The sequence below is a fragment of the Schistocerca nitens genome, chromosome 7, assembly GCF_023898315.1.
Source record: "Schistocerca nitens isolate TAMUIC-IGC-003100 chromosome 7, iqSchNite1.1, whole genome shotgun sequence".
Taxonomy (NCBI): domain Eukaryota; kingdom Metazoa; phylum Arthropoda; class Insecta; order Orthoptera; family Acrididae; genus Schistocerca; species Schistocerca nitens.
The window spans coordinates 283,288,184-283,300,433 of record NC_064620.1 but is presented as its reverse complement, the minus strand read 5'-3'; the positions used below and the strand labels follow the sequence as shown (position 1 = coordinate 283,300,433).

Below are 12,250 nucleotides of genomic sequence, written 5' to 3'. Positions count from 1 at the left end.
GTAAGTGGTTTTTCAGCACAGTAATTCATAAGTTTTTCTAAGGGGACGTTTCAACCTTGTCTCTGATGAACAATCGCCGCGGGGGACAACAGACTGGGTTGTGTTACTTAAGAAGTCTTCGAGCCACTCACATATGTGGGAACCTATTTCGGATGCTTGTACCTTCGTTAATAGTCGGCAGTGTGGCACAGTGTCAAATAATATCTAAATTTATAATTGCTATAAACGTAGGATTGCGTTCCTTCAACCTATCATCTAAAATAAGTCATAGTGTCAGTATTACCTCACGTGTTCCTACATGCCTCCAGAGCCCAAACTGATCCTCTCCGAGGGTGGATTCTACCAGTTTTTCTTTTCTTCTGTAAATAATTCGCTTGAGCAGTGTCTTGAAGCAAGACTGGTTGTTCTGTAGTACCACTGTCAGCACCTGTCTTCTTTGGAATTGGAATTACACTTTTCTTGAAACCTAAGGATATTTCGCCTGTTAACAGTAAGCCAATCGCATCGTAAAATGCAAAGTTTTACGGCCGGTTTGTCATGCTATGTGCTACGGTCAGTTAATTTCCGGAAAAGCCCAACGTCTCGTCCCATGTGCGGAAAACATCTTCGACGTAGGTTGTAGTTTGCGTAAAGATCCGATACACACGCCTACATAACTAAAATTTCGCTTCGCGTGCACCCACGCAGAGGCATGAGGTCACACATTTTCAAAGCTCGAGTACAATAAGCAGGATTATACCAGAGAAGGAAGCATCGTTGGCATGACCAGGTTCTAATGGGTTTGGTTTATTATTACGTGTTTCATACTGTGAAAATTGTGTTTCATATTAATACATACCAGTTGATTTTGAACAACGATTAAACTTATGTAAGTTGAACAAGAACAGTATTTCAAAAAAGATACGCTATTTTTCTGAACAGACCTTTTTTATGCTAATGAAGTGCAGTTAGGGTAGCACCAGAAATCTTGAGACAGAAAGAAGCAAAACTCACCTTGGATAAATACGAATTGATCCAGTTGACGAATGTCTTCTTTTGTACGCGTTCTTGTTCATCTGAAACAGAAGAAAACAGAAGTTAGTTAACACATCTTTTTATAGGCGTAGGAAACAAGATGTGTTAATGCTATATAGTCAGTAATTCGAGGCGGGTGAAAAGCTTTGGGCGTGCTACGATGCTAATCTTGTCGCGAGGAATACAAGAAATCGGATTATGGCACCTGAGCGCCCTAGATGCACAAATCGGTCGTTAGATGTGTAAAAATGAGAATTATTATCGGCAGATTTTAATTTGCTGGCGTCTGACGTTGAGAGTCCGAAGTTGCAACGTTGTCGCGATAAACTGTCTCTGCAGGCTACTGCCATATCACTGCGTTCACCATGATGACAGAAAATTGCTTAGTCTGTATCTCCTACAAAAATCACGTAAAAATCTAAAATGTAAATGTGGTATGGATCCGCGTAGTGCCTTTAAGCAAGTGAAAGGACTGTTATTAATCTTGATTGGGAACAGAGCTACGTTAATTCTTTTTTTTGAAACGGAAGAAATTTTCCAGTCCGGGAAACAACTTCAGACTTATCAAGTCATACTGAAATTTTCACTCTGCAGCGGAGATGCGCTGTACTGAAACTTCCTGGCAGATTAAAACTGTGTGCCGGACCGAGACTCGATCTCGGGACGTTTGCCTTTTGCGGGCAAGTGGAAGTAGGAGACGAGATACTGGCTGAATTGAAGCTGTGAGGACGGGTCGTGAGTCGTGTTTGGTATAGCACTTGCCCGCGAAAGGCAAAGGTCCCGAGTTCGAGTCTCGGTCTGGCACACAATTTTAATCTGCCAGGAAGCTATATCAAGTCATATTTTGAAAACTATTGAACTCTCTGAAATAAATTTTTTTCGTTGATTACGATCTCGATCTCCATGTATCTTTGCCAAGTTATGTATTGCGCTCCGTTTGCTGTTTATAGGCTTCAGAATTTTTTTTTAAATTATTTTTGTCACAACTTTGAAGATACAAGTCTGTATCTCCTGAACAATTCACACAAAAGTTCCGAAACTGATAAATGGAATAAGATTTCTACGTTGTCTCGTCTAAGCCCCTCTTTCGACTTCTTTCATGGTTTATCGTAAGGAATGCGAGAGTAAATGTTACACGAATATCCTACTGCAAAGGTTTAATGAGAACTGACAAGCACAACACTTTGCCAGTGCAAGTGTCAACTAAAGAGGATTGATTTACTACTGGCGGGAGTACTCCATCTCGCTTTCTGTCAAATGCCATCTCCTTTAAAACGGACTATATATAAAAACAGTTAAATGACTCAGTCTACAAAAATATCATTATAGTCTATTTTGGAAGTAAAATTAGTCTTCTTATATACTAAGATGGCATCTGTTCTTTCGGACATGTCCGAAAGAACAGAAACCATCTTAGTGTATATATATAGTTAAGGCTCACCGGCCACTTGACCATCTTCTTCTTCTGTACGAATGCACAAACAGTGCCCGAACTCTTACGGGAATCGGCAACGCGCAGCGAGGAATGAGTATAATGGGCAGGGGCACTACGAATGTAGTGCGGGACAATACGTTGAGAATGTGGGTTTCGCGGGAGGCGTGCCAGAGATAAATCCCTGCAGTGGCACTATCCTCTGTGTCCTCGGTGGCTCAGATGGATAGAGCGTCTGCCATGTAAGCAGGAGATCCCGGGTTCGAGTCCCGGTCGGGACACACATTTTCATCTGTCCCCGTTGACGTATGTCAACGCCTGTAAGCAGCTCAGGGTGTTCATTTCATTGTAAATAGTCTTCAGCTGACATCTGTGCCGATAAAAGATACTGCATCCTTCTTCTCGCACGATATGTATATAACGCGTTTTAAGGTATGAAAAAGTAATAAACAATAATAATAGTAATAATGTAAATGAATACTAAAAGCGTTCTTCCAGAAATACAACTTTGTCAGGTAGATACCAATGTTCTCAGAATGCTAGCTGAGATAGAGTTAGTATTGAAGAAATTTTAACTTTCGTTGTTGTTACAAGTTGTGCTTAAACATAAGTCACGTGTCAACTTTTTCTATGGAATAGTTTAATACAGTATTTTAATAATGTAGAGTGCGTTTCGTTCAAATGGACCGAACGAAATGACGCAGCAGTTAGACTCTGATTTCCTATTCGGAAGGATGGTTGTAAAATTCGTATGCGATCTAAATTTACGTTTTCTGTGGTTTTCCAAAATGGCAAATATAGAGATGCTTCATTTGAAAGGGCGCAGACGCTTTCCTTCCCTGCGTCCTTTCGCCACGCGGGGTAGCCGCGCGGTCTATTGGTGCTTTGCCAGGGTTCGGGCGGCTCCCCCAGTGGGAGGTTCGAGTCCTCCCTCGGGCGTAGGTGTGTGTGTTGTCCTTAGCGTAAGTTAGCCTAGGGTCCGATGACCTCAGCAGTTTGGTCTCACAGCAACTTACCACAAGTTTCAAAATTTCCTGTGTCCTTTCGACGTAGACAAGACGTTAATCCCTATTCTCCCTTCCTCTTTTGTTCCAATGGATAAAATGGAATACCATGCAGTCATGAAATTGTTTGTTTTTTACAGTTTAATGTCAAAGAAATTCATTCAGAGTTGCTGAAGATACGTATGCCCTCTTTATTTTCAGCAGATGTGGCTGACTGAATTCTAACGTAGAGTAAGGTATTTCATACGAGAGACGTCGCGAAACTGCTTCAAGAACTAGAAGAATGAGTAAATGAGTGCGATACATTTCTCTCTAAGAATTAACTACGAGATGTGCTTTGTTCGATATTGTCACTGCCGTTTTTGTAAAACTGACACGAGCAAATACGAAAATTAATTTCTCAGCAGTGTATGGCCATTTGAAAGATAATTCAAATCACTTTCTGCGTGGATTTGTGAGTGTGAGTGACAGCTGAGCCCATCTCTTCACGCTGAAACTAAATATTAGTATACTAACAGCAGATCTACAGAAATTTGTGGCTGAAGAGCGTGTTGAATCGAGTGGTTATGCAAAACGTACATTGGTGTTTCGCTGGTCTATATGTAATGCTACTGATATGAACAATACTTGCCTAATTAGAAAATTTTATAATTAAATCTATGTTTTATAAAAGAATGAACCGTATATAAACGGTCGGTGTAGCACAGCAATTTAGGTATGTTGTTCTGCCTTTAATGTTTTATTACAGAGGGGATTCTTTCGTTTATTATATTTTTTAAATATTTATCTTCTTACTTCCAACTTTTATTTTTTATATATCTTTTACTCTTTTAAAAAACACTGTACCTACGGGGGTCATCTGTCACTTCCCGCGGCAATTTGATTTTATTTAACTCATAGCACTGACTTTCACTTATAGTGACACACCTAATTGGATAAGCGATTTTTACGACTCCGCGTCAGGCTAAGGAGCTTACTACATTTTAAGATTGCACTCTGTACGACAACTATCATACAGTCATACAGAAAAATATTTTACAAATATTTTCCAATGAGTGTTGCAACTGTGTATAGTGATTTCTCTTACTGTAAGATGGCTTCGTGATCTTTTGATACTGAAACGGTTATTTATTTGGCAAATTAAAAGTGCGAGTATAAAGTAGAGCAACTAAATTTATTTTCTGAAAAACACCATCTTTCACTAACAGCCCGAGTACCTGTCGCTAGGCGGCGTATAGGGCTAAGTGTTCTCTTTGTGGACCTCGGCTGGCAGAACAAACTCCGCCTTTCAGATATGGCAATTGGCTTAGAAATGGACAACAGTCACCGTCAAACTATTGCAGAATCCAAGGAGAACATTACACGCAGTTCCATGAGTGAGCGTAGTCTGGATATGGAAATCAAAGAATTGTTTTTGCGTAATTATAACTAACCATAATGTAATGTGAGGTGTTACAAAACTCAGTGGCTCCGTCCTTCGCTGAATATATTATTTTACCACAACCTTGAATAAAGCTTGTCAATGACCAGTATGTTTGGAAATCATTGCTGTTCGTGTTATAGCCAGTTCTCCGCGCTGCTGACATATCTGATAGCTCACAAGGAGACTACAGCTATGCTTCTGCGGTGAGAAGTTTTCCAACTAAACGACTACTATTCCAACAGTAATGTCCGTGTGGTGGATGTGCATTCGAACGTTGTGGAGCATTATTCTTCCTCGAGCAAATAAGCACCAACACATTTCGTCGCTGACGAAGAATTCTCTTCAGCGGTTTGGCTGGAAAAAACATTAACTTGCTAGCATAATATGGGATCCTTCACCGTGCTAGTTCCACATTTTAGGTTCTTAGGAACTACGACTGAATATCACTGCGATTTAGTCGGTAGCACAACAGTTAGCTTCTCAATTAGATGAATATGGTAACTGTTGCGGGTATTGTCTTCTAGATAATACTGTCTTGATGCAATGATAATTATAACGATATTTTCCATGCTATTTCACATAAAAAGTATAAACCTCTTTGGTAACCGGGTTCTTTGATTACTCCGATACTTCTGATGAATTTTGTGTGACATAAACTTGGAAAAATGATTATTACACGTGAAACTGCAGGCCGCCTGTACTGACTTGCTTAGTGAAAACAGAACGAGGAGAATCGGAGTGTGCTAGAAACTGTGTCGGAGTAACAGTTGTGCCTAACTCCGTAGTCGGCTGCATGTCAATTCTGCGGAAATGTGTGTGCCTGGGCACTGCTATCGCTTCTGCGGTAGATTTTACAACTTGTTTGCTCATTCGCTCATATAACGATGAACATGGTCGCTGATGTCACGAATTTCCGATTCAGACGTTTTCGAGAAAGCGCGCTGACTGGCATTTCCTGTCGGACGTGCCGAGAAGTACAGCACTGTAGCAAGATTCGCTATCTGCAATGCGTCGAGGAAAATGTGCAGGAAAGAGTGTTACGCAACAGAAAATTCAAAGCGGTTGTGGATCGTGTCTCATAGATATCTAGACAAGACAAGTTATTACATTATAGTGTTGGGCGGGGCAAGTTAGTTTAAATGGGCACACTTCCAAGCGCTCTTAGCTTATGGGTTGCTGTTTTATGCATGTGGCTGCACGAAGGTGCATTTCCGAACTAGGATTATTTGAAAAATTTACATCAAATACGAGCAGAAGCTAAATATATTGTCAGACAGGTGTTCAACAACCTTCCAGGGGATCTTAAATATTAATGTCGTGGAATTTGAGTTAAAGAACTTTCTGTTCGGAAAGTCCGTTTACGTCATTGAAGAATATCGTCAATGAAACTCTTAAAATTGATGTTTTCGTTCATTTTAGGAGCAACATTAGCGCTGTAATATAATATTTCATAGTTTTAAGTCGTCTAGTTACCGTCGTTCTAGTTTCCCTTTATCTAGCAACTGGATAGGTTGGGAAATTTTAGTATTTCTCTACTTTCCCCCTTTACCCTTCCGTACCTGTTATGTTCCAGTATTCCAGTACAAATCTCTACTTCTTAAAATGATCTTGATAGATTCACTTCATCCTGCTCTAGGTCTCTCTCTTGCACCACATCGATTTGGTATTCGTCTATCTGCCCTTATCTTTACATATCCTAACCATTTTAACCTAACCTCCTCCGTCTACCATTCAACTTTTGTGCTCCAACCTCCTTCCTAACGTCTTCATTTCTCACACCCTCTCCACGTTTTCCGTACTTCTTCAAAAATGGTTCAAATGGCTGTGAGCACTATGGGACTCAACTGCTGTGGTCATCAGTCCCCTAGAACTTAGAACTACTTAAACCTAACTAACCTAAGGACATCACACACAGCCATGCCCGAGGCAGGATTCGAACCTGCGACCGTAGCAGTCGCACGGTTCCGGACTGCGCGCCTAGAACCGCGAGACCACCGCGGCCGGCCCCGTACTTCTTAGGAAGTTCACTGGGTGTAAAGTATGTCCTGTACAGCACTTCCTTACACTTTGTTGGCACCTCCCTTCGTCAGACTAAGCCTTTCACACACTGATAAAATACATTTCTCTCTTGCACTCTTTTATTAATATCTGATTCAATTTCATTTTATCGCATTTAAATAAAATGTACATCTTTGGCTTCTTTACACGTCCTAGAGATTCATGAAATCGATAAATGTACAAGGGACGTTCGATAAATAGTGCAACACATTTTTCTGAAAGGAGGATGATTTCATCCGGAATTCCTATACACCATTATTATTCCCCAGTCTTTTGGCCATAAAACACTATATTTCAATATAGTCTCCGTTCAATGCGACGGCATTACGCCGCCTTATTGGGAGGACCTGTATGTCTGCATGCTATCACTCTACTGGTCGACGTCGCAGCCAACGTCTTGCTGCATCAATAACCTCACCATCCACGTACTGCTTCCCGCGAAGCGCATCCTTCATTGGGCCAAACAGATGGAAGTCGGAAGGTGCGAGACTCGAGCTGTAGGGCGGATGAGGGAGAACAGTCCAATAAAGTTTTGTGAACTCCTCTAGGGTGCGCAAACTTGCGTGAAGCCTTGCGTTGTCATGGAGAAGGAGAAGTTCATTTGAATTTTGTAGCGACGAACATGCTGAAGTCGTTTCTTCAATTTCCTGAGGGTATCACAATGCACTTCCGAGGTGATCGTTGCAACATGAGGGAGGACATCAAACAGAATAGCCCCTTCAGAGTCCCAGAAGACCGTCACCATGACTTTACCGGTGAGGGTGCGGCTTTACACTTTTTTTTTCTGCGGAGGAGAGGTGGACTGGCGCCACTCTATGGATTGCCTTTTTGTTTCCGGTTCAAAGCGATAAACCGATGCTTCATCGCCTGTGAAGATGTTCGACAACAAATGCTACGATGAGCTTCGTAACGCGCAAGCAACTCTGCACAAATGGGCTTTCGTTGCTGTTTATAGCCGGCCCCGGTGGCCGAGCGGTTCTAGGCGCTTCAGTCCGGAACCGCGCGACTGCTACGGTCGCAGGTTCGAATCCTGCCTCGGGCGTGGATGTGTTGTCTTTAGGTTAGTTTGGTTTAAGTAGTTCTACGTTCTAGGGGACTGATGACCTCAGATGATGTCCCATAGTGCTCAGAGCCATTTGAACCATTTTGCTGTTTATGGTAGTGTTAGGCGGCAAGGAAACCAGCGGACACACACCTGTGAGTACCACAACGGGTGGAGGAATGTGTCAGCAATACCAACAGACACTTCCAGTTGAGCAGCGAGGTGTTTGATTGTGCTCCGTCGAACACCTCGAACGAGACTGTCCGCACGTTCCAACATTGCAGGTGCTGTGTGCGCCTGGCCGCCTGGGACGCGGGAGATTGGACACGTTTCGCGTGACCATGTTGCGATAATGACAGACGTCTCGCCCAACGACTCATCGTGCTTTTGTTCACTGACAGGACTCCGAAGACATTCCGCAAGCGCCTGTGAATATCTGCGAAGCTCTCATTTTTCGCCGAAGAAACAGATCTCTGCTTGGAACGCACTTCCGTTACAGACGCCATTTTGAAGGCTATGCGGCGGCCGCTGTGGCCGAGCGGTTCTAGGCACTTCGGTCCTGAACCGCGCGACTGCTACGGTCGCAGGTTCGAATCCTGCCTCGGGCGTGGATGTGTTGTCTTTAGGTTAGTTTGGTTTAAGTAGTTCTACGTTCTAGGGGACTGATGACCTCAGATGATGTCCCATAGTGCTCAGAGCCATTTGAACCATTTTGCTGTTTATGGTAGTGTTAGGCGGCAAGGAAGCCAGCGGACACACACCTGTGAGTACCACAACGGGTGGAGGAATGTGTCAGCAATACCAACAGACGCTTCCAGTTGAGCAGCGAGGTGTTTGATTGTGCTCCGTCGAACACCTCGAACGAGACTGTCCGCACGTTCCAACATTGCAGGTGCTGTGTGCGCCTGGCCGCCTGGGACGCGGGAGATTGGACACGTTTCGCGTGACCATGTTGCGATAATGACAGACGTCTCGCCCAACGACTCATCGTGCTTTTGTTCACTGACAGGACTCCGAAGACATTCCGCAAGCGCCTGTGAATATCTGCGAAGCTCTCATTTTTCGCCGAAGAAACAGATCTCTGCTTGGAACGCACTTCCGTTACAGACGCCATTTTGAAGGCTATGCGGCGGCCGCTGTGGCCGAGCGGTTCTAGGCACTTCGGTCCGGAACCGCGCGACTGCTACGGTCGCAGGTTCGAATCCTGCCTCGGGCGTGGATGTGTTGTCTTTAGGTTAGTTTGGTTTAAGTAGTTCTACGTTCTAGGGGACTGATGACCTCAGATGATGTCCCATAGTGCTCAGAGCCATTTGAACCATTTTGCTGTTTATGGTAGTGTTAGGCGGCAAGGAAACCAGCGGACACACACCTGTGAGTACCACAACGGGTGGAGGAATGTGTCAGCAATACCAACAGACACTTCCAGTTGAGCAGCGAGGTGTTTGATTGTGCTCCGTCGAACACCTCGAACGAGACTGTCCGCACGTTCCAACATTGCAGGTGCTGTGTGCGCCTGGCCGCCTGGGACGCGGGAGATTGGACACGTTTCGCGTGACCATGTTGCGATAATGACAGACGTCTCGCCCAACGACTCATCGTGCTTTTGTTCACTGACAGGACTCCGAAGACATTCCGCAAGCGCCTGTGAATATCTGCGAAGCTCTCATTTTTCGCCGAAGAAACAGATCTCTGCTTGGAACGCACTTCCGTTACAGACGCCATTTTGAAGGCTATGCGGCGGCCGCTGTGGCCGAGCGGTTCTAGGCACTTCGGTCCGGAACCGCGCGACTGCTACGGTCGCAGGCTCGAATCCTGCCTCGGGCGTGGATGTGTTGTCTTTAGGTTAGTTTGGTTTAAGTAGTTCTAAGTTCTAGGGGACTGATGACCTCAGATGATGTCCCATAGTGCTCAGAGCCATTTGAACCATTTTGCTGTTTATGGTAGTGTTAGGCGGCAAGGAAGCCAGCGGACACACACCTGTGAGTACCACAACGGGTGGAGGAATGTGTCAGCAATACCAACAGACGCTTCCAGTTGAGCAGCGAGGTGTTTGATTGTGCTCCGTCGAACACCTCGAACGAGACTGTCCGCACGTTCCAACATTGCAGGTGCTGTGTGCGCCTGGCCGCCTGGGACGTGGGAGATTGGACACGTTTCGCGTGACCATGTTGCGATAATGACAGACGTCTCGCCCAACGACTCATCGTGCTTTTGTTCACTGACAGGACTCCGAAGACATTCCGCAAGCGCCTGTGAATATCTGCGAAGCTCTCATTTTTCGCCGAAGAAACAGATCTCTGCCTGGAACGCACTTCCGTTACAGACGCCATTTTGAAGGCTATGCGGCGGCCGCTGTGGCCGAGCGGTTCTAGGCACTTCGGTCCGGAACCGCGCGACTGCTACGGTCGCAGGCTCGAATCCTGCCTCGGGCGTGGATGTGTTGTCTTTAGGTTAGTTTGGTTTAAGTAGTTCTAAGTTCTAGGGGACTGATGACCTCAGATGATGTCCCATAGTGCTCAGAGCCATTTGAACCATTTTGCTGTTTATGGTAGTGTTAGGCGGCAAGGAAGCCAGCGGACACACACCTGTGAGTACCACAACGGGTGGAGGAATGTGTCAGCAATACCAACAGACGCTTCCAGTTGAGCAGCGAGGTGTTTGATTGTGCTCCGTCGAACACCTCGAACGAGACTGTCCGCACGTTCCAACATTGCAGGTGCTGTGTGCGCCTGGCCGCCTGGGACGCGGGAGATTGGACACGTTTCGCGTGACCTTGTTGCGATAATGACAGACGTCTCGCCCAACGACTCATCGTGCTTTTGTTCACTGACAGGACTCCGAAGACATTCCGCAAGCGCCTGTGAATATCTGCGAAGCTCTGATTTTTCGCCGAAGAAACAGCTCTCTGCTTGGTACGCACCTCCGTTACAGACGCCATTTTGAAGGCTATGCGGCGGCCGCTGTGGCCGAGCGTTTCTAGGCGCTTCGGTCCGGAACCGCGCGACTGCTACGGTCGCAGGTTCGAATCCTGCCTCGGGCATGGATGTGTGTGATGTCCTTAGGTTAGTTAGGTTTAAGTAGTTTAAGTTCTAGGGGACTGATGACTTCAGATGTTGAGTCCCATAGCGCTCAGAGCCATTTGAACCATTTGAAGGCTACGCATGGCGCCGACACCTATCTGAACTTCATGAAACTGTAGCGGCTGAAGCAGGAATATTCCACGATGTCCCAGAACAAAGTCCGCATTTTTTCATCAGAAATTGATCGGGGAAAAAGTGTTGTGCGTTATTTATTGAATAATATGATAACTTTTTTGTCTGGATTAACTGCTGCCGCTATTCAACGGCAGCTCGTGATGAAAAGACAAAGGGAATAGAGTATTCGCGGTCACCTGGAGGAAGGCGCACGCGGCGTTTGTCTTAACGGCATCGATCGCGGCCACGCGCCACGCACGTGCGAGCTTGTGTTTACTGCGACGCCGTGGAGTCTGTTTTGTCGCAGCTCATGCCACTTCTCATTACACGTTATCACGTTATCGCATGCTCGTCGCAGTCCAGCATGACGATCTCATCGGCTGACTTGGTGCTTCTACTCATTGCTGTACCGTAGATTGTATAGTATGGGAATACTATAAAATCCGTTTGTTTATCAAATATACGAGGGACAGCTGAATAGTGTTTTTTTGTTCGTGGGTAAAAGAATAACTGGTAGAGATATAAACACGATACACATAGTCTGATTCGCCATGTGTACTGCCTTCTCACCTACTAAAGCGTCTGCTGTCAAGAGACATTACATAACGCATATGCGTTTGAGCATAGGTAGGCGCTTGTCTGTCTCAACGAACCTGTAGCCATCCGGCTGTCTGATGGAATAGCATATCGCTGAGTGAAAACTGTGAGGCACGTCTTAGCAACCAATCAATAGAAAAGCTTGGAGGGGGGGGGGGGGGGGAGGGCAGAATCTGTTGGCGAAGGCGGCGTCATCGACAGACAAAGAGTCACTCAGTACTTCAGCGTGCTGCTGTGGGGACGTGCTGATATGTTTAGATCAGACGCTTTGTCTTCTGATTCTGAAATGGGCAACTGAAACTCTGAAGGTTCCATAACAACTTATTATGTGTACAGGTAGTTCATCTATGGCGTTTGATAAGTGAGTTTGCGAGTATCAAAATATGTGACATAAATCACCGTGCCTCTTGGCTACCTTGAGTTACAAGACAAATTATTTACAAAGCCAAGGGACCGTAGGCCTTAGTATTTGCCATAAATTTCAGT

The 12,250-nt window shown here is 45.1% G+C and overlaps 1 protein-coding gene and 1 non-coding gene across 2 annotated transcripts in view; one reads left to right on the top strand and one right to left on the bottom strand.

Annotated features, from left to right (window-relative positions):
* LOC126194652 (muscle-specific protein 300 kDa) overlaps window positions 1-12,250 on the bottom strand; it is a 607,158-nt gene that overhangs the window by 467,316 nt on the left and 127,592 nt on the right. The window contains exon 2 of the mRNA XM_049932837.1: window positions 994-1,055. Within this exon, the coding sequence (XP_049788794.1) occupies window positions 994-1,055 (62 nt within the window). The remainder of the gene's footprint in view (window positions 1-993; window positions 1,056-12,250) is intronic.
* Window positions 2,653-2,727, top strand: Trnat-ugu (transfer RNA threonine (anticodon UGU)). The gene has a single exon. It is a non-coding gene; the product is annotated as a tRNA-Thr (tRNA).